Here is a 19,549-nt window from a genome sequence, read left to right as displayed (position 1 = left end):
AGTTTTTGCAACGATGTGGGTTTTAGCATGCTTGAGCCTGCTAACTGAGGAGTTTTAATTCACCTGTTTCCTTACATGTTTCATTTTAAAACATTTCTCTTACGAAGGAGTTGTTTAATCTGACTGCTTAATTATTTATATGTACATGGAATTGTATTTTTTATTTTTTTATTTATTTCATTTTTTTTCTAATCTTCACATGAAAATGCCACTGGCACTATCTGATGTGTGGAGACATTTCACTGCAGCTAATGTATAAGGAAAAGCGATGTACATTTGCAAATTGTGAAGAATGCAACAAAGATGCAGAATCATCTGGCCAAGTGCATAAAGTTCCCTCAGATCTCACAACAAGCAACCTCTGACAAAAGTCCCTCTGCTTCTATTCGAGGTGAAAATGATGAATCGGACACCTTCGGACACCTTATCGATAGAAACAGCTCATGGTCCTCCTGGAATTTGACTCAATGGAGGAACCTAGTCAGAGAAATGCTAATGAATGTCTTGCTCGAGCTGTGTATGCAACTGGTTCACCTTGGATGCTCACAGGCAATGTGTATTGGAAGATATTTCTGAATATTCTTTGCCCAGTATTCACCCCTCCAACCAGACATGCTTTATCTACTAATTTGCTGGATGCAGGGTTCAACAGAGTTCAAGTGAAGGTCAAGCAAATCATAGAGAAAGCAGACTGTATTGCAATCATCTCTGATGGGAGGTTGAATGTTCGTGGGCAAGGAATAATTCTCGAACCCCTCAACCAGTATTCTACAAGAGCACAGACACAAGGGACAACAGACACACCAGTCTCTACATTGCAGATGAACTGAAGGCAGTCATCAATGACCTTGGACCACAGAAGGTATTTGCACTGGTGACCAACAATGCTGTGAACATGAAGGCTGCTTGGTCTAAAGTGGAGGAGTCCTACTCTCACATAACACCCATTGACTGTGCTGCTCATGCATTGAATCTGCTCCTCAAGGACATCATGGCACTGAAAACAATGTATACACTCTACAAGAGAGCCAAGGAAATGGTTAGGTATGTAAAGGGTCATCAAGTTATAGCAGCAATCTACCTCACCAAGCAAAGTGAGAAGAATAAGAGCACCACATTGAAGCTGCCCAGCAACACTTGTTGGGGGTGGTGTTGTCATCATGTTTGACAGTCTCCTGGAGGGGAAAGAGTCTCTCCAAAAAATGGCCATATCACAGTCTGCTGATATGGACAGCCCCATCAAGAGGATCCTCCTGGATGATGTATTTTTGGACAGTGTGGTAAGCAGCCTGAAACTCCTGAAACCTATAGTAGTAGCCATTGCATGGATTGAGGGAGACAATGCCATTGTGTCTGATGTTCAGACTCTGCTTGCAGATGCAAGAGAATAAATCTGTACTGCCCTGACCACTTCCCTGTTGCTCCAAGCAGAGGAAACTGCAGTTCTGAAATACATCAAAAAGTGTGAAGACTTCTGCCTGAAGCCCATACATGCTGCAGCGTACATGTTGGACCCCAAATATGCTGGCAGGAGCATCCTGTCTGGTGCAGAGATCAACAAGGCCCATGGTGTCATCACTACCGTGTCTCGCCACCTTTGCCTGGATGAGGGCAAGATTATTGGCAGTCTGGCGAAGTACACTTCCAAGCACGGGCTTTGGGATGGAGATGCAATAAGGCAGTGCCTTTAAACAGCTTGGAAAATTCCAGAAAATGATGTCATGGCTTTAGAAGCTTCTGATAGGCTAATTGACATCATTTGAGTCAATTGGAGGTGTACCTGTGGATGTATTTCAAGGCCTACATTCTCAAACCCTTCTTTGATTGACATCATGGGAAAATCAAAATAAATCAGCCAAGACCTCAGAAAAGAAATTGTAGACCTCCACAAGTCTGGTTCATCCTTGGGAGCAATTTCCAAACGCCTGAAGGTACCACGTTCATCTGTACAAACAATAGTACGCAAGTACAAACATCATGGGACCACGCAGCCGTCATACCGCTCAGGAAGGAGACGCGTTCTGTCTCCTTGAAATGAACGTACTTTGGTGCTAAAAGTGCAAATCAATCCCAGAACAACAGCAAAGGACCTTGTGAAGATGCTGGAGGAAACGGGTACAACACCGCCATTAAAAAAGCCAGACTACGGTTTGCAACTGTACATGGGGACAAAGATCGTACAAAATAGATGGCATCATGAGGTAGGATAATGATGTGGATATATTGAAGCAACATCTCAAGACATCAGTCAGGAAGTTACAGCTTGGTCACACATGGGTCTTCCAAATGGACAATGACCCCAAGCATACTTCCAAAGTTGTGGCAAAATGGCTTAATGACAACAAAGTCAAGGTATTGGAGTGGCCATCACAAAGCCCTGACCTCAATCCTATAGAACATTTGTGGGCAAAACTGAAAAAGCATGTTTGAGCAAGGAGGCCTACAAACCTGACTCAGTTACACCAGCTCTGTCAGGAGGAATGGGACAAAATTCACCCAACTTATTGTTGAGGACAGCTACCCAAAACGTTTGACCGAAGTTAAACAATTTTAAAGGCAATGCCACCAAATACTAATTCAGTGTATGTAAACTTCTGACTTACTGGGAATGTGATGAAAGAAATAAAAGCTGAAAAATCATTCTCTCTACTATTATTCTGACATTTCACATTCTTAAAATAAAGTGGTGATCCTAACTGACCTAAGACTGGGAATTTTTACTAGGATTAAATGTCAGAAATTGTGAGAAACTGAGTTTAAATGTATTTGTCTAAGGTGTATGTAAACTTCTGACTTCAACTCTATATCCAATGCAAAAAACATCTACATTTAAATGGTATTAATATTAATTTGCAATACTCCCGTTAATTCCCACGGAAAGTTTCCACCTCTGAATATTCCCCAAAAGGTGCAACTCTTGTCCTGGAGTGGCCGAGCCAGAGCCTTGAACCCGATCGAACATCTCTGGAGAGACATGAAAATAGCTGTGCAGCAATGCTTCCATTCAACCTGACAGAGCTTGAGAGGATCTGCAGAGAAGAATGGGAGAAACTCCCCAAATACAGGTGTTCTAAGCTTGTGGCATTATACTCAAGAAGACTCGAGGCTGTAATCGCTGCCAAAGGTGCTTCAACAAAGTACTGAGTAAAGGGTCTGAATACTTATGTAAATGTGATATTTCCGTTTTGTATTTTTTTGTAATTTACAAACATTTCTACAAATGTGTTTTTGCTTTGTCATTATGGGGTATTGTGTGTAGATTGAGGGGGGAGAAACCATTTTAATTTATTTTAGAATAAGGCTGTATTGTAACAAAATGTGGAAAAAGTAAACAGGTCTGAATACTTTCCGATGCACTTTATATGGAACTTTTAAGGTGTGTTTTAACAATATTTTAATTGCTTCTGTAGTCCGAGTGAAACACAGATATGCACCTCGGCGACTACAACAGATTCTTTAAAGTGTATTATTGTTTTCTATTTGTAGGTTTTAATATGCCAAAGTACTTGTTACATTGCTGAGGACTGTTAGGGTTGAACTGGCTATTTGTTTGCATAACCTATATAATATACTGGGGAAGCTATGCTACAATATTAAGTATATAAACTACGGATAAGTCAACTGCTGAAGACAAGCACTACACCCGGCGACAGGAAGTGCGTCACGAGGCTGGGACCAGCCTGCACGCCGACGATAGTTTAAACCACGCTCATCCTCGCTCTGACAGGCCAGCAATGAGCGGGAACTATCTCTGTCAGAGTATTTAAGGATGAACAAAGGATGTGTCGCTCTCTTCTCTGTCTGCCCTGCGTGGTGTCACAGCGAGACCGTATATATATACGAACATCATATTTTCCATTTGTACTATCATTCTATTTATGAATTAAATAATCATTGCAAAACTAAGTTGCATGGTTTGTTTATATCCTAATACCAGATTCGAATTGGCGCAACGTGACAGGACCAGCTGTTTCAATGGACAGAAAAGTTAAGCCTCTTGTGATTTTATTGTCGTCTTGTAGAGGTTGATGCCCACTGCTTGATATGAATACATTACGCAGATGTAAGGTTATAATTAAGGAGCTATGGTGACCAAAAACCATTCTTCAGCAATGACTTAAGGTCTCTTTCTGTCTGCTCTTCTCTCCCCTTCCCTCTATACTAGGTGTTTGGCTGCCTCCAGAATAGAGGGCTCAATGTGATGGTGCTTTCAGACAGCCCTGTGGCCGAGTACAAAACACCAGACTACCTCTACGGTAGCACCATCCCCTTCATACACTCCCTCAAGAGCAGTGCCTACAAATGCCAGGCCTTTTGCCCTGCAGTAGAGCAGCGCAACATCCTCACTGGACAGCCAGCTGCAGGTACCGCCATACTGTCTCTGCTCTCCATGGGTTCAGGAAGAAACGTCATGGTCATTCTTGGATTATTTTCACACAGAATAACCCAAATTCTAAAATGAATCTCTATTCTTTCCTCAGTACTGAGCCACTGCCAAGTCCATCAGATTCCAGCTGTTCTGTACCAATGTTACTCTGTCATCAGCCCAGACTTGGTCACCATGGAAACCTACAAACCTGCTCTGACAAGTTTAAGCAAGTTGGTTAAAGTGCGTACTGTACACAGGAGGTTGCTGAGGGGTGGATGGCTCATAATGCCTGGAACAAAGTGAATGGAATAGCATCAAACACATTTGATACCATTCTGCTCCAGGCATTACCTTGAGCCTGTCCTCCCCAATGAAGGTGCCACCAATCTCCTGTGGTATTGTACAGTATCCAGTATCATAGGAGTGGTAGAATGAACACATTTGTTTTCTTAAGAGCAGTGTGTATCTTCATTTTGCTGATCCCTCTTTTTCTCCTTTAACCACCAGTTGGAGTCTTGTCCGAGTGCAGACGTCCTCCGAAAATCAGCGAGACTCCGAGTAACCTGTATACTTAAATGTGGAGGGTTTATTTTGACTCAATAGGCTTTGTATTTGTCTTTTATTAAACTGTAAAATAATATGCAATTAATGTTACATTTTCAATAAATAAAAACAAATCTCCCCCATGATAATAAAACATTTCTGATTGATCTGAACTCTGAAAGTGACTGACATTTAGGTGTGAATAGCCAAATAAATTCTCCAACACATTATATTCAGAGTCAAGACCCACCTCCATTTGTTCCACAGTCACAATTTTTGTTCCAAATGTCCTTCTTTGTCATAGGTAGAACATTTGCCTCAAGAACCCAACTTAACCGTGATGGTTTTTTCACCCTGCAGCTTGGCAGCATAACAACCTGATGGGGGCAGTATGCCACCAGACCTGGGTTTATATACTATTTTAAATCAATCAAAGATTTTGAATGTTTGCTTTAGCCAGCCTGAAGTGCCAGTGGGTTGGGGTTTGCACTTATGGGACTTTTCAATTGCAGCAGAAGCTCAATCAAGCACACATGAGGGTTTGAAATGATTTGAAATAGTATTTGATCCCAGGTCTGTATGGCACTATATGCCAATGCTGATCATGTCTACATTTCTGCATTGGTTGTAGTTTAAACATTTTTGGGGACCTAAACAGGTTGAGGCAGGTTTACACTGTGAATCTTCTGTTGTATTTGAAAATGCAACCCTGGAATGCAGACTCAGAAAGTTTGTGTGTGTGTGTGTGTGTGTGTGTGTGTGTGTGTGTGTGTGTGTGTGTGTGTGTGTGTGTGTGTGTGTGTGTGTGTGTGTGTGTGTGTGTGTGTGTGTGTGTGTGAATGTTCAGATTTCACTTTCACTTGCTACTCTTTTTGTTGACTTTGCGACAAGATATTGTACCAAGTCATCTCATTCAACATATGGTAAGTTGCTTAAATCATTTAGCGTAACAAGGATCTTGTCTTATATACTGTTTATTACCATTCTGTGACGACAAACTTTTGACATATAACTTAGTATTTAAACATAAAAAAACACTAATACTACTTTACAATAATATGCGTACACTTCCCAGTTGCCAAAATTTGAATGGTTCGCCTAATTTCAGTTTGTGACAAAACAAGCAATATATAGTGTGGAGAATCATTGTGCCATCTAAAGCGGTGAGAAATATATTTTCAATAACCAAAATATCACATTTTCAGCACTTTGAAGCTGGTGTACAAAACTGAAAGTAAAAGCTAAAATTTTATTTAAGGGGAGCAAAGAAATGGTACCAATAGAACAGGTCTACCGATTCTCAGACTTAACACTCACATTTGTAGATTAATTTGGTTGAGTTGCCCAAAAAGCTGAGTGCAATTGCGGCCCTCATTTCGGGCCGTTCCAGTATGTGGGCATTCCTGTATCTGCCCTAATGAAAAAAGCTTGCAGTCAGAGTGCAGTATAGCTGCAAATATTGCATCCAAACACCAAAATTGCTATATATTTTTTGTACGGGTCCAGGAACCCCTCTTCATACCTCTATCTGTTGGTCAATTTTTATTAAGCTAGGTCTCCTGTCCATAGGTGGGAGTCGGGGGCGCGTACACTAGGTGGCGGTAATGCACCATAACGTTGGATGCCAACCGCGATAAACCCCACAGAAGAAAATAAGAGGCGGGGACAATAACCGTAGCCAGTGATGCAGTATTCGCCTATTTCTTGCTTCTTTGAAAACGATTTGACGGCTGAAAATATATTGGTCGTGGTTTGAAGGTTTTTGGGCTTACTCTAAACTTTACTGCGGCCGCCAAGGCAATTCTCTTAGAAAATATATAATTCACTGTTATTGGCTACTGACTGTCAGAACGCGAGTCAAGCTACTTATTGTGTACAGCTATTGGCAGAGTCACGTGAGCGAGAGGAGACAGCAGCACGCGCACACGTCGCGTGAAAACGTTTTACCAGTTGTAGATAGGCTATTTAAACTCACACGTTGTTTGTTGACTAGCGAAAACAGTCTTGGACACTGATTTGCCATCGAATAAACGAGTTATAATTTTTTGGGGCGAACAGACAGTGCACACCAGCACGGACAAACCGCACACAACGCCTTCCCAAAAACTCTATCAACATGCCTCCCGCATCCTCACATACAGCAACTCATTTGTATAACATTGTGTGATAGGCTGAGAGACTTTCGAATGGGTAAAACGTTACAATATGTTGAAATGACGACATTACTGGAGTCATTGCAAATCAATTTGTGCCGCTTGTATAGCCTACCTGGAGCTTTCAAACCAATTTTAATAAATAGCCTATAACTTCAGTTTATTGTTGTAGCCTTGTGTAATTTGCAATTATTAATGGACACGTTTAGTTAATTAAATTGGAAGTTATCAAAGCTTTATGGCAATTGCCGATCAGTTGTTAGAATGCATTAGATTGACGCAACAGTAGTCAGATTAAGCTACAGTGAAAAAAATTAAATAAAAAAATGATTGTCAATAACACTGGCTGTTGTTCGCAAGCATAATTGGTTTATATACATATTATTCATATTTAATTCAGTGATTGAAATTATGACCCCATCCTCAGTAGCCAATCCAGCAGGCTATCGGAAAACAATAGCTGAAATGAGATGTAGACCTATCAGGAGCTATAGGCTACCTGCCTTTATATAAGCAAACCATGGCCAAATGTAATTACAATCGTAAACCCAGATTTTAATCTGTAGCCTATGCCTATTGACATTTAAAAACTATATATATATATATATATTTCACCTTTATTTAACCAGGTAGGCCAATTGAGAACAAGTTCTCATTTACAACTGCGACTTGGCCAAGATAAAGCAAAGCTGTGCCTCACAAACAACAACACAGAGTTACACATGGGATAAACAAACTACAGTCAATAACACAGAAACATTTTAAAAAGTCTATATACAGTGTGTGCAAATGGCGTGAGGAGGTAAGGCAATAAATAGGCCATAGGCCAAATGACAAGTTGATCTCGCAAATGGGCCATTTGTAATGGTTTGTAGTCCTAACATCTGGCACACAATAACAGCACAATTACCAGAAAATTGTCTAACATTCGTTTTTTTAATGTTCATCCAAGTGTTTCTTGCTCAGAGATTTCTGATTTCTGACCAATTTTCATCACTCAAACTCTCCTGTCGGATTTATCTATAGTTATGCACATCCGCAAAGGGGATTTATTTACAATTATATACCTGGTTCGAGCACTTAATGCTGATTGGATGAACGCCTTGGTATATCAGACCATATACCATGGGTATGACAAAAAAATACTTTTTATTGTTCTAATTGCGTTGCTAACCAGTTTATAATAGTAATAAGGCACCCCGGGGTTTGTGGTATATTTTCAATATACCACGGGCTAATGGCTGTATCCATGCACTCCGCGTTGCGTCACGCTTAAGAACAGCTCTTAGCCGTGGTATACAGTGCATTCGGAAAGTATTCAGACACCTTGACCTTTTCCTCATTTTTGTTATGTTACAGCCTTATTCTAAAATTGATTAAATTGTGACTCCTTGCGGTGGGCTGGGCACCTGCAGGCTGAACGTTTTTTCCTCAGTTGAACGGTGTTTCCTCCGACACATTGGTGCAGCTGGCTTCCGGGTTAATTGTGCGGGTGTTAATTAAGAAGCGTGGTTTGGCGGGTCATGTTTCGGAGTATGCATGACTTGACCTTCGCCTCTCCCGAGCCCGTTGGGGAGTTGCAGCGATGAGACAAGATTACGAAATTGGGGAGAAAAAGTGGGTAAAAAAAATAAATAAACGGAAATATCATATTTACATAAGAATTCAGACCCTTTACTCAGTACTTTGTTGAAGCACCTTAAGCAGCGATTACAGTCTTGAGTCTTCTTGGGTATGATGTATTTCTGTCTAAAAACATAATCTTAAAAATACCTAATTTTGAGAGCAATTTGATGTCGATGCAACCTTCAAAGTTGTATTATGTGCTTCATTTAGTCAAATTTCTCATAAAAACAATGTCTGTCAGTTTTATTTTGTTAGGGTTAATAAGCCTTACTGCCAGTGACGGCTAAGGAGGAAGTGTGGAGAACACAAAATGGCAAGTACGGCTCCTCCCTCCCTCGGTAAGTTCTGTGGCAATGTTCAGGATATACAGTACCCTATAAAAGAAAAACTAATTCCCATTTGAGGAGTGCCTCAGGAATATACTGAGCTCTTTCTTTGACAGGGGAGACCCACCATCGGTCAGAGATGAAGATTGTGCTAATTGGGGGAAGACAGATGTGGGATATAGAAGCCAGCGGGAAGAGTTCAATAGGAAACACCATCCTGGGCATAGACATCTTTGAGACGGGAAGAAGAACTGCCCAATGTGTGAGCGGACAACGGTATGTGTATGGGAGGCAGATAACTTTGATTGACACCCCAGGCTGGTGGTGGGGTTATCCTGTAGATAATACTCCCAAATTGGATCAATTGGAAATCATGAGAAGTGTATATCTATGTCATCCTGGACCCCAAGCCTTTCTCTTGGTCATTCCCGTGGACACCGTTTTTCCCGACATATTCAAAAGATCGTTACAGGAACACCTGGAGCTATTCAATGAAAGACTCTGGAGACACACTATCGTGCTGTTTAGTACAATCACTCCCCCCAATGACATAAGTTTACAGAAACACATAGGAGATTGGCCAGATCTTCATTGGCTTATTAAGAAGTGTGGGAACAGGTATCATGTTCTGAATGTCAATAACAGGGGTGATGACACCCAGGTCACAGAGCTGCTGGAGAAGATAGAAGAAATGGTGGCAGGAAACGATGGCAATCATTATGAGACAGACCAAGCTCTGTCTGAAGAGCTGGAAGAGAAAAGATTAGCAGTGAATGAAGTAGCCAAACAGATGATGGCTAAGGTACAGAAACAAAGGACCAGACTCAGAGCGCTGATCAAAGGTGAGTTTAAATGTGTGTGTGAAATACTAAGGACAAGATTGAAGGAAACCTGACATAGCATTATACATATAGTTTCTTGAGTACCAGAAAAATTGCATAAAACAGGAGCACCCACCCCCTCTCTTACCTCAGAGCAATTGATCTGCATCCTCACTGTAGATTTCTGATTTATTTTCAATTTTAAAGGAGAGGCAACTAGCCCAACATACCTCAGGCTTGTGATTGTTGGGGCACAATGGGCTGCCAGGAGCTCAGCAGGAAACACCATTCTGGGGGAAGGTGTGTTTGATGTTGCTGATAATACAAGATGAACAGTGCACTGTGTGACAAGACATGGTGAAGTAGCAGGGAGGCAGCTTACGGTGGTTGACACACCAGGCTGGCACTACAATAGTTCTCTACAGAACACCTCCAAGATGGATAGATTTGAGATAGTGCACAGTGTGTTTCAATGTCCTCCAGGACCTCATGCGGTCCTTCTGGTGGTTCCCTTTGCAACAGCATTCAACAAATCATATAAAAGAGCTGTTGAGGAGCACATGGGTCTCCTCACAGATGCAGTCTGGAAGCACACGATTGTGCTCTTCACACGAGGAGACTGGCTGGGAGACACAACTGTTGAGCAGCGCATTGCGAGTGAAGGGAAGGGTCTTCAGTGGCTCATTGAGAAATGTGGTAACAGATACCATGTTTTTGACAACAAGAATCGAAGTGATGCAACACAGGTAACCGAGCTGCTGGAGAAAGTAGAGGAGATGGTGGCAGAAAACAGAGGTTGTTCTTATGAAATTGACAGAGATGTTTCAGCAGACTTGGAACAGAAAAAGAGGGCCGGAAAAGAAAGAGCTCAAAAGATCACGATGAAGGTGCAGAGACAAATGACGACACTCAGAGAACTGTTGAAAGGTGAGTTTATTTGAATTCTAAGCATAAAACTAACAGAATGTCTACTTTCACCACTTCTACATTGTTGTTTCTGTTTCCTCTGTGGACAAACATTTGTGCATTTCTCCTAGGTAAAGAAAATTCAATTTGTTATTGATTTAGTTTGGAATTAGTTTAGGAAACTTGTAACAAGAGAATGCAAAAATAGTAGATTTTTATTTTTAAGGGGAGGAACAAATATTCTCTGAGGATGAGTTGAGAATTGTACTTGTTGGGAGAAGAGAGGCTGGGAAGAGTGTGGCAGGAAACACAATACTGGTTGGAGAGTTGTTTCCGACAGCTTTGACCAAGGTATGGAAACTTGAATTCACCCTGCTTTATATCCCTTCAGATACTGTATGAGTGCAACATACTTTGAGATTTTGGGTCCTCCTGTCCTGTAACTGTAACTATCGTTTAAAGTGTCTCTATCATTAAAGCGGAAATTAAAGCCCAGGAAATGTTTCTTTAATAAGGAGTTTGTTGTAATTAAAAACATAAAGTGATGTTTGTTTATGACATTCCCCTGTTGGTAACTCCTAAATACAGGTAAAGTTCTTTTCTGCTTAATTATTCTGATTATAAATGTTTTTGTTGTTGATATATTTAGGAATTCAGAATTCAAAACAGAACTATGCAGTGTGTAATGCAACAAAAGAGAGTTGCTGGGATGAAGCTCAAAGTTGTAGATACACCAGGCTGGTGGAAGAGAACCCCACAGGATGCACGAGATTGGGTTCAAGATGAAGTGGTGCGCAGTGTTTCTCTCTGTCCACCTGGCCCCCATGCTTTTCTTCTGGTCATTCCCATTTCTGCACCATTTTCAGTGGGAGACCTCAAAGCAGTAGAGGAGCACCTTGGGCTATTAACTGAGAAAGTCTGGAGACACACAATGGTGCTGTTCACCTGGGGAGATTGGCTAGGAGACAGAGCCATTGAGGAATATATTGAGAGAGAAGGAGAGGCACTCCAACAACTTGTTGAAAAATGTGGGAACAGGTATCATGTAATGAACTGCCATGGCTGGGATGATGGCTCTCAGGTCACAACACTGTTGAGGAAGGTAAAGGAGATGGTTGTACGTAACAAAGGGCGCAATTTCACTATTGAACAGAAGAGTAGGCAGAAGCCAATGTTTCACTGGTTAGCAGGAAAGGGCATGATGACTGAAGAGGAATGGAACAGGAGAGAAGAGGAACTCATAGAGCGGATGTTGAAGGCAGTGGTGGTAGAACCAGAGGAATCCAAACTGCCATTTGTACAGGGGAAGAATAGCATTGATTTCTTCATCCCCAGCAGTACGTTTGACATTACATTTTCCAAATCTGTTCGTTTTTTTTTTTATCTTAGAAATGTTTATTAGAATCCTTAACATTTATTGTTGGGTATTCCAGTCAAAGGGATCTTCTAACAGTGTTTGTTGCCCTGGTTTTCAGTGAGCTGTGAGACTCCCTCTGAAGTTGGGAGTTCCTACATAAATTATGGAGCACATGCCAAGGTGTCTGAATGGAGAGTGAAGTATGCTGGGAGATCTGCTGCATCCTCTGGGCACGGCACTATGAGTTCAGCAGTCAGTTACTTGGGCGAATCTCTGGACCGATGGGAGAATCTAGTCAAGGAGAGTCTGGGGGATGGCAAGATAAGGGCAAGGATGTTGGATAGTCCTGCAAAGTCAGAGGCCCAGACTTATGGGGTGAAAACCAAACGTAGGAATTCACATTGAGCATAGTTCAAAATGACAATACTAAGAGTAAGAAAGTAATACCTACTTTTGAGAAAATACATAACACATGTACTGTTCTTGGAGCAGCTCTTGCCTTGGCTTGACACATCTGGGGCATAATATCAGGACCTCATCCGAGGATTGCCATAAACAAGTTCAATGAAGAAAGAAAATTCTAGCAGGATATTTCAGCTTTGTCATGGGAGTTTGTTGATGTTCTTCTTTTTAGTTAAAGACAGTCGCAGATTACTTGTATCTTTCCATGAATTTGTGTACATATACCCTGAGTGTACAAAACATTAGGAACATCTGCTCTTGCTTTCACCAGGAGAATCCAGGGGAAAGCTGTGATCCCTTATTGATGTCACTTGTTAAATCTGCTTAAATGAGTGTAGATGATCAGTAGGAGACAGGTAAAGAAGGATTTTTAAGCCATTTGAAACATGGATTGTATATATGTGCCATTCAGAATGGGCAAGACAAAAGATTTAAGTGCCTTTGAACGGGCATGGTAGTAGGTGCCAGGCACACCGGTTTATGTGAAGAACTGCAACACTGCTGGGTTTTTTATGCTTAAGAGCTTCCCATGTGTATCAAGAATGGTCCACCACCCAAAGGACATCCAGCCAACTTCACACAACTGTGGGAAGCACTGGAGTCAACATGGGCCAGCATCCCTGTGGAACACTTTCGACACCTTGCAGAGTCCATGCCCCAATGAATTGAGGCTGTTCTGAGGGCAAAAGAGGGTGCAACTCAATATTAGGAAGGTGTTCCTAATGTTAGGTATACTCAGTGTACATTATCAAGTCAAACCAATTAACCAATGATATGTTGAACAGATATGTATGTGACGCTCAACTACTATTATGACTCTTTCAACATGCCACTGAAAAGATTGAGAGCTGCAATTAATTGTGTACCTAATGTTTTGTACACTCAGTGTATGTTGACAGAGATGGGCAGTATTTCTGTTACATGAATTTGAAATACGTATTTCAATTAACTTTGTGTATTCCGTAATTTATATTTCACTGGCCTGAACAAAAATTAGATGCGTTTTGTAACAATACACTTTAGAGACCTGTATTTTTGTATTTTCAAAATATAAAATACTTCTCTATTAAAAAAACGTTTATCCACAACTTTGTGGCCCTAAATGTAAATGAGCACTTGCAAAGTACACATGGTATTATTTTAATGAGCCACCCTAAAATCTGTCTGCAAAAGTACAGCGTTAATCAGTGGAAGTGGGGATTTTTTGCATGGAGGTCTATGAGAGAGAGTCGAATTTGGTCAAAATAAAATATAATTGCTAATTTGCTATGTGAGGCTTATTTGATCGAATATGCGTTTTTTATGTGTAGGTTCTAAAAAATGTACTTATAAACAGTCAGTTTCACAATTATTGGCACCCTTGATAAAGATGAGCAAAAAAGACTGTATGAACTAAATAATACATATACTGAAGCAAAAAAAAAGAAAGAAATTATATTATTTGAAAGTAATACAATTGCTCAGAATTTTTTGTTGTTGTTGTAATATAGTAATAAAAAAATATAAAAAAGATGACGTTCAAAATTATTGCCACCCCTGTTTTCAATTCTTTCAATACCGCACCTTGCAAGGATAATGGCACTGAGCATTTTCATCAAATGTTTTCTGAGATTGGAGAACACATTGGGAGGGATATTAGACCATTCCTTTATAGAGAATCTTTCTAGATCCTTGATATCCATCATCTGGTCTTATGAACTTCCCCACGGGGGCTGTGTGTTTGTTTGAGTGAGAAAGGCTGAGCAGAACCAAACAGTAAAAAATCACATCCCCTTTATTATCGATGCATCGTGCAGATAACATCAAAAGAGCCTTTCCAGATTCTGAAGTCAGGAAACTTCAAGTTAGGTGTTAGCCAGACTAGAGGAAACCAGGTTTTGGCTAAAATGTCCTAGGTACTTGGTAAAGTTCATGATGCTGCTGACCTTAACATGGGCCCCAGGATCAGTGGAGGCAAAATAGTCCCATAACATAACAGATCCATATGTTTCAGTTTTTCGACACCAAACCTACCACTGGTGTGTGTGGCTAAATAGCTTTATTTTCATGTCATCTGACCATAGCACCAGTTTCAATCCAAGTGCCAATGCCGTTTAGCACTCCAGGCGGTGCTATGGTCAGATGATATGAAAATAGAGCTCTTTGACCACACACACTAGTGGTGGGTTTGGAATCGAAAAAACGTAAGTAAAATCTTTGTTAAAATACAAATTGTTTGGGGGCAGAGCTCATTAGAATAGTACTCAGTGTGCTTTGCACATTTACATTTAGGTAATTTAGCAGACGCTCTTATTAAGAGCAACTAAGGTCGATAAACAACCACATAAAACAGTCATAACAAGTCAAAAGTTTATGTAACCGTTACTGAGAATGTAGTTGTAGTTAGGGGGCTACTTGCAGATGTATTTTTGGTGTTTTAGTTAAATACATTACTTGGCAAAAGTATTTTGTATTTTATTTTGATACATTGGTCTACAGGATCCTTTGTAACAAGATACAATTCGATGTATCTTTGCCCATTTCTGTATATTTATTGTTGTTTTTTATGTCCCTTTTGTATGGTGTTTTGGACCAAATGACTAACTTTTTGGGATAATAAAGTTAAAGATATGCTCTGGAACTTTGGAGACTACTAAGTATTTTTTAAACCTCTCGCTTTGGGCTGGATGTGTCAATGTGTAGTTCATACATGCATCATCTATGAGCAGAAGGACTGTCTTACCTCCATTTAAAAGTAGTCAATTTCTTCTACTTCTATGAGTTGGTAAACACACTGAAAGGGTGTACACTGCTACCGCGAGTGTGTTGTCTGAACAGACAAAAAGCCAAGGTTGGTGATTTACTTCCATCTGCAGATATGGAATCCCTTTCTCTCACATGTAGAGTGGACACCACCAGAGGGAACTGTGGCCTTTCCTCAATTGGATTTTATCGACTCCTCGCGTCATCTCCTCCCATCCTTTCCTCTCCTCAGTGAGGAAGTGAGGAAAGGAAACGTGGAAACAAAGGCGCTTGTAAGAAATGACTCATTCTCCACTAGCAAATTATGTTCATAGGGGTGGAATCCTAAAATACATGTGTAAAGTGGTAAAAAGAAGTGCAGCTAGTAGTGCTATACATTTTATAGATAAGAATTATCCGCTATTTATCCATTTAAGTGTGTGCAAGCATGCTTTTCTCCTCTGAGAAACAACAGCCGTTTGCAGGGGGTGTGGCTGATTTCAAAAGTCTTCTACAGTAGGATACACCTGAGCATCCTCCACCGGAGGAGGCAATTGAAGAGAGTAGGAAAATCCTTCATTTGCCTAATAACGAATTGACACTCTCCTACATTTGTCAACCACTTTTCAGTTTTCGGGTCACTGAGGATTTTATCCAATTGAGAAAAGGCCTATGGGTCTATCCTCCCTATCAGTAAGCTTAAGCCCTTCCCCATCCACTATCCCACCTACTCTGATTAAGAACATGTTTTTAATAGTTGTATAAATAAAATATCAAGTTTCTAATTGTGAGCAAGCACTGCGCCTGTTCGTGCTGAAAGTGATAACCCTTTCTGCTTTACTTCTGTATCTAGTCCCATACTGTTTTAATTTAATCTACCAGATGCCTTTTAGGATGATTTTTGATTTACGAATATTGATACATTTGAATGATTGATTGATTAAGTGTCGAAAGTAAACAAAATATCCCAAAACTGCCTTCATAAATCAACTACAGCCAAGGTAGAAGGAAAATTGTGTTAGTTTGTATTCTGAGTAAACTATCTCTTTAAAGATGATGTAGTGTGAGTTTGAAACAATAACACTTACCCTCAGATTCCAGTTGTTTTTGCTAAGCAACATTTGCAAATGGTTTTGAATTACTCTGCAGTATTTTCTGGTATCATAAAATTCATTGCAGCGCTCAACCTTTTCAGTGGCATGTTGAAAGAGTTATACAGTAGATGAGAGTCACATACAATTAACATATCATTGGTTAATTGGTTTGCCTTGATAATGTACTCCAGGGGCAATGGACGTTCAGGAGAACATTTATAGAATGTTCACATAGAAATGTATTGTGTAGATCAAATATGACAATATGATTGGAATAGTATAGGAGATTGTGTATGCTCTATTCATGATAGTTCATGTTCAACATGCTGTTCCAGATACAGCCCTACCATTAATTGAAGACAGCCAATCCAATAGTTTCTGAAAAGTAGTCACTTCCTGAGATCTGTATTAAAATAAATTGTTTAGGTAGTTGCTTTGTCGGATCTGTTTTCAAATGGGTCAATAAGTATTCAACCCCTTTCTTATGGTAAGCCTAAATAAGTTCAAGCCTAAGTTCAAGCATAAGAGCGCATAATGACGTAAATGTAAGTAACAAGTCACATAATACGCTGCATGGAGAAAACTGAGGATGGATCAACAACATTGTAGTTATTCCAATATCCACAATACTAACCTAACTGACAGACTGAAAAGAAGGAAGCCTATACAGAATAAAAATCCTAGAGGAAAACCTGGTTCAGTCTGCTTTCCACCACACACTGGGAGATGAATTCACCTTTCAGCAGGACAATAACCTAAAACACATGGCCAAATCTACAGTTGTGGCAAAAAGTATTGCGAATGACACAAATATACATTTTTGAAAAGTCTGCTGCCTCAGTTTGTATGATGGCAATTTGCATATACTCCAGAATGTTATGAAGAGTGATCAGATGAATTGCAATTAATTGCAAAGTCCCTCTTTGCCATGCAAATGAACTGAATCCCCCAAAAACATTTCCACTGCATTTCAGCCCTGCCACAAAAGGACCAGCTGACATCATGCCAGTGATTCTCTCGTTAACACAGGTGTGAGTGTTGACGAGGACAAGGCTGGAGATCACTCTGTCATGCTGATTGAGTTCGAATAACAGACTGGAAGCTTCAAAAGGAGGGTGGTGCTTGGAATCATTGTTCTTCCTCTGTCAACCATGGTTACCTGGAAGGAAATGTTCTGTCATCATTGCTTTGCACAAAAAGGGCTTCACAGGCAAGGATATTGCTGCCAGCAAGATTGCACCTAAATCAACCATTTATCGGATTATCAAGAACTTCAAGGAGAGCGGTTCAATTGTTGTGAAGAAGGCTTCAGGGTGCCCAAGAAAGTCCAGCAAGCGCCAGGACCATCTCCTAAAGTTGATTCAGCTGCGTGATCGGGGCACCACCAGTACAGAGCTTGCTCAGGAATGGCAGCAGGCAGGTGTGAGTGCATCTGCACGCACAGTGAGGCGAATACTTTTGGAGGATGGCCTGGTGTCAAGAAGGGCAGCAAAGAAGCCACTTCTCTCCAGGAAAAACATCAGGGACAGACTGATATTCTGCAAAAGGTACAGGGATTGGACTGCTGAGGACTGGGGTAAAGTCATTTTCTCTGATGAATCCCCTTTCCGATTGTTTGGGGCATCCGGAAAAAAGCTTGTCCGGAGAAGACAAGGTGAGCGCTACCATCAGTCCTGTGTCATGCCAACAGTAAAGCATCCTGAGACCATTCATGTGTGGGGTTGCTTCTCAGCCAAGGGAGTGGGCTCACTCACAATTTTGCCTAAGAACACAGCCATGAATAAAGAATGCTACCAACACATCCTCCGAGAGCAACTTCTCCCAACCATCCAGGAACAGTTTGGTGACGAACAATGCCTTTTCCAGCATGATGGAGCACCTTGACATAAGGCAAAAGTGATAACTAAGTGGCTTGGGAACAAAACATCGATATTTTTGGTCCATGGCCATGAAACTCCCCAGACCTTAATCCCATTGAGAACTTGTGGTCAATCCTCAAGATTGACCACAAGATTGACCACAAAACCCCACAAATTCTGACAAACTCCAAGCATTGATTATGCAAGAATGGGCTGACATCAGTCAGGATCTGGCCCAGAAGTTAATTGACAGCATGTGTCACGGTTGTGCGCTACTGGTGCAGAAGTCAGGTGCAGGAGAGCAGAGAGTTGTGATCAGGCACACACTTTATTAGGCAGAAACAAACAACCGTAGGACGCAACTGCGTCAAACAAACCTCCAGCCAAAGCGAAAGTGTAAAGCGCGACAAAGTCACAATGAAGCAAAAATGTTTAACAGTATAAACATACTACGGGTGAACATGGTACCCGGAAAAAACAGCCTGGCGCGTCACACAAAAACACGTAACAAAGAACAATTCCACACAAAGACATGGGGGCGAACAGAGGAATATATATGTGCAGTGTGATTAGGGAATGTAAACCAGGTGTGTGAGGGAACAAGACAAAACAAATGGAACAATGAAAAATGGAGCGGCGATGGCTAGAAGGCCGGTGACGTATTTGTATTTGTGACATTCTCAAAACTTTTGACCACGACTGTACACTGGAGTTGCTTACCAAGAAAACAGTGAATGTTGAGTGGCCGAGTTACAGTTTTGGTTTACATATACTTGAAAATCTATGACAAGACCTCAAAGTGTTTTAGTGATGATTTACAACCAATTTGAAAGCTTGAATCATTTTAAAAGAATAATGGGAAAATATTGCACAATCCAGGTCTGGAAAGCTCTTAGAGACTTACCCAGGAAGACTCACAGCTGTAAACACTGCCAAAGATACTTCTATAAAGTATTGAGTGAGGGGTGTGAACACTTATGTAAAAGAGATATTTCTGTATTTCATTTTCAACACATTTGCAAAAATTTCTGCAAATGTGTTCACTTTGTCATGATGTGGTATTGTTTATAAATGGGTGAGAAAAAAATATAGCAACATGAAAAAATGAGGGATATTGGCCAAATTAGCCACATTTACGTGTCCTTAAAAACAGCCTATAGCAAATTACAAAAACACTATTCCTTGTGTTTCGATGTGTATCATTACAAAACTTTATAGTCTATTTTTTCATTGGTTTTTACTTTCCTGAAATAAATTGTCCGCCTCACGGTTCAACTGTCTGGGATTTGAGCACTAAATGCATCAGGGCATT

At 40.6% G+C, this 19,549-nt stretch overlaps 2 protein-coding genes across 7 annotated transcripts; both read left to right on the top strand.

The window, feature by feature from the left end:
- The first annotated feature begins 3,916 nt into the window (after nt 1–3,916).
- On the top strand, nt 3,917–5,142 carry LOC115148770 (proteasome assembly chaperone 1-like). 3 transcript variants are annotated; one of them, XM_029690990.1, is made up of 4 exons: nt 3,917–3,987; nt 4,166–4,364; nt 4,482–4,595; nt 4,877–5,142. In XM_029690990.1, exons 1-4 carry the CDS (start codon nt 3,976–3,978, stop codon nt 4,942–4,944), a joined length of 393 nt encoding a protein of 130 aa, XP_029546850.1. In that variant the 5' UTR covers nt 3,917–3,975; the 3' UTR covers nt 4,945–5,142. The 3 variants fall into 3 exon arrangements, with proteins under 3 accessions (XP_029546850.1, XP_029546851.1, XP_029546849.1); XM_029690991.1 differs by having other exon boundaries at nt 4,482–4,599; XM_029690989.1 differs by having other exon boundaries at nt 4,482–5,142.
- A 569-nt stretch (nt 5,143–5,711) lies between these two features.
- On the top strand, nt 5,712–12,674 carry LOC115148769 (GTPase IMAP family member 8). Of its 4 annotated transcripts, XM_029690985.1 has the most exons (7): nt 5,712–5,835; nt 8,933–9,029; nt 9,134–9,859; nt 10,046–10,765; nt 10,971–11,095; nt 11,394–12,081; nt 12,220–12,674. In XM_029690985.1, exons 4-7 carry the CDS (start codon nt 10,276–10,278, stop codon nt 12,504–12,506), a joined length of 1,590 nt encoding a protein of 529 aa, XP_029546845.1. In that variant the 5' UTR covers nt 5,712–5,835; nt 8,933–9,029; nt 9,134–9,859; nt 10,046–10,275; the 3' UTR covers nt 12,507–12,674. The 4 variants fall into 4 exon arrangements, with proteins under 4 accessions (XP_029546845.1, XP_029546848.1, XP_029546846.1 ...); XM_029690988.1 differs by having other exon boundaries at nt 9,134–10,765; XM_029690986.1 differs by having other exon boundaries at nt 8,933–9,859.
- Nucleotides 12,675–19,549: the final 6,875 nt, after the last annotated feature.

The sequence above is a fragment of the Salmo trutta genome, chromosome 15, assembly GCF_901001165.1.
Source record: "Salmo trutta chromosome 15, fSalTru1.1, whole genome shotgun sequence".
NCBI classification, from domain to species: Eukaryota; Metazoa; Chordata; class Actinopteri; order Salmoniformes; family Salmonidae; genus Salmo; species Salmo trutta.
Note: the sequence above shows the minus strand (reverse complement) of the source record. Positions and strands in the feature narration are given on the sequence as shown.

Excerpts from the sequence above, each read along its gene's own strand:
- LOC115148770 (XM_029690989.1), top strand. Across the intron at positions 4,365-4,481 it reads CACTGGACAGCCAGCTGCAG|TACTGAGCCACTGCCAAGTC; the intron begins GTACCGCCATAC and ends TTCTTTCCTCAG.
- LOC115148769 (XM_029690985.1), top strand. The coding sequence starts at position 10,276 with ATGGATAGATTTGAGATAGTGCACAGTGTGTTTCAATGTCCTCCAGGA. Across the intron at positions 10,766-10,970 it reads ACTCAGAGAACTGTTGAAAG|GGGAGGAACAAATATTCTCT; the intron begins GTGAGTTTATTT and ends TTTATTTTTAAG. Across the intron at positions 12,082-12,219 it reads TGATTTCTTCATCCCCAGCA|TGAGCTGTGAGACTCCCTCT; the intron begins GTACGTTTGACA and ends CCTGGTTTTCAG.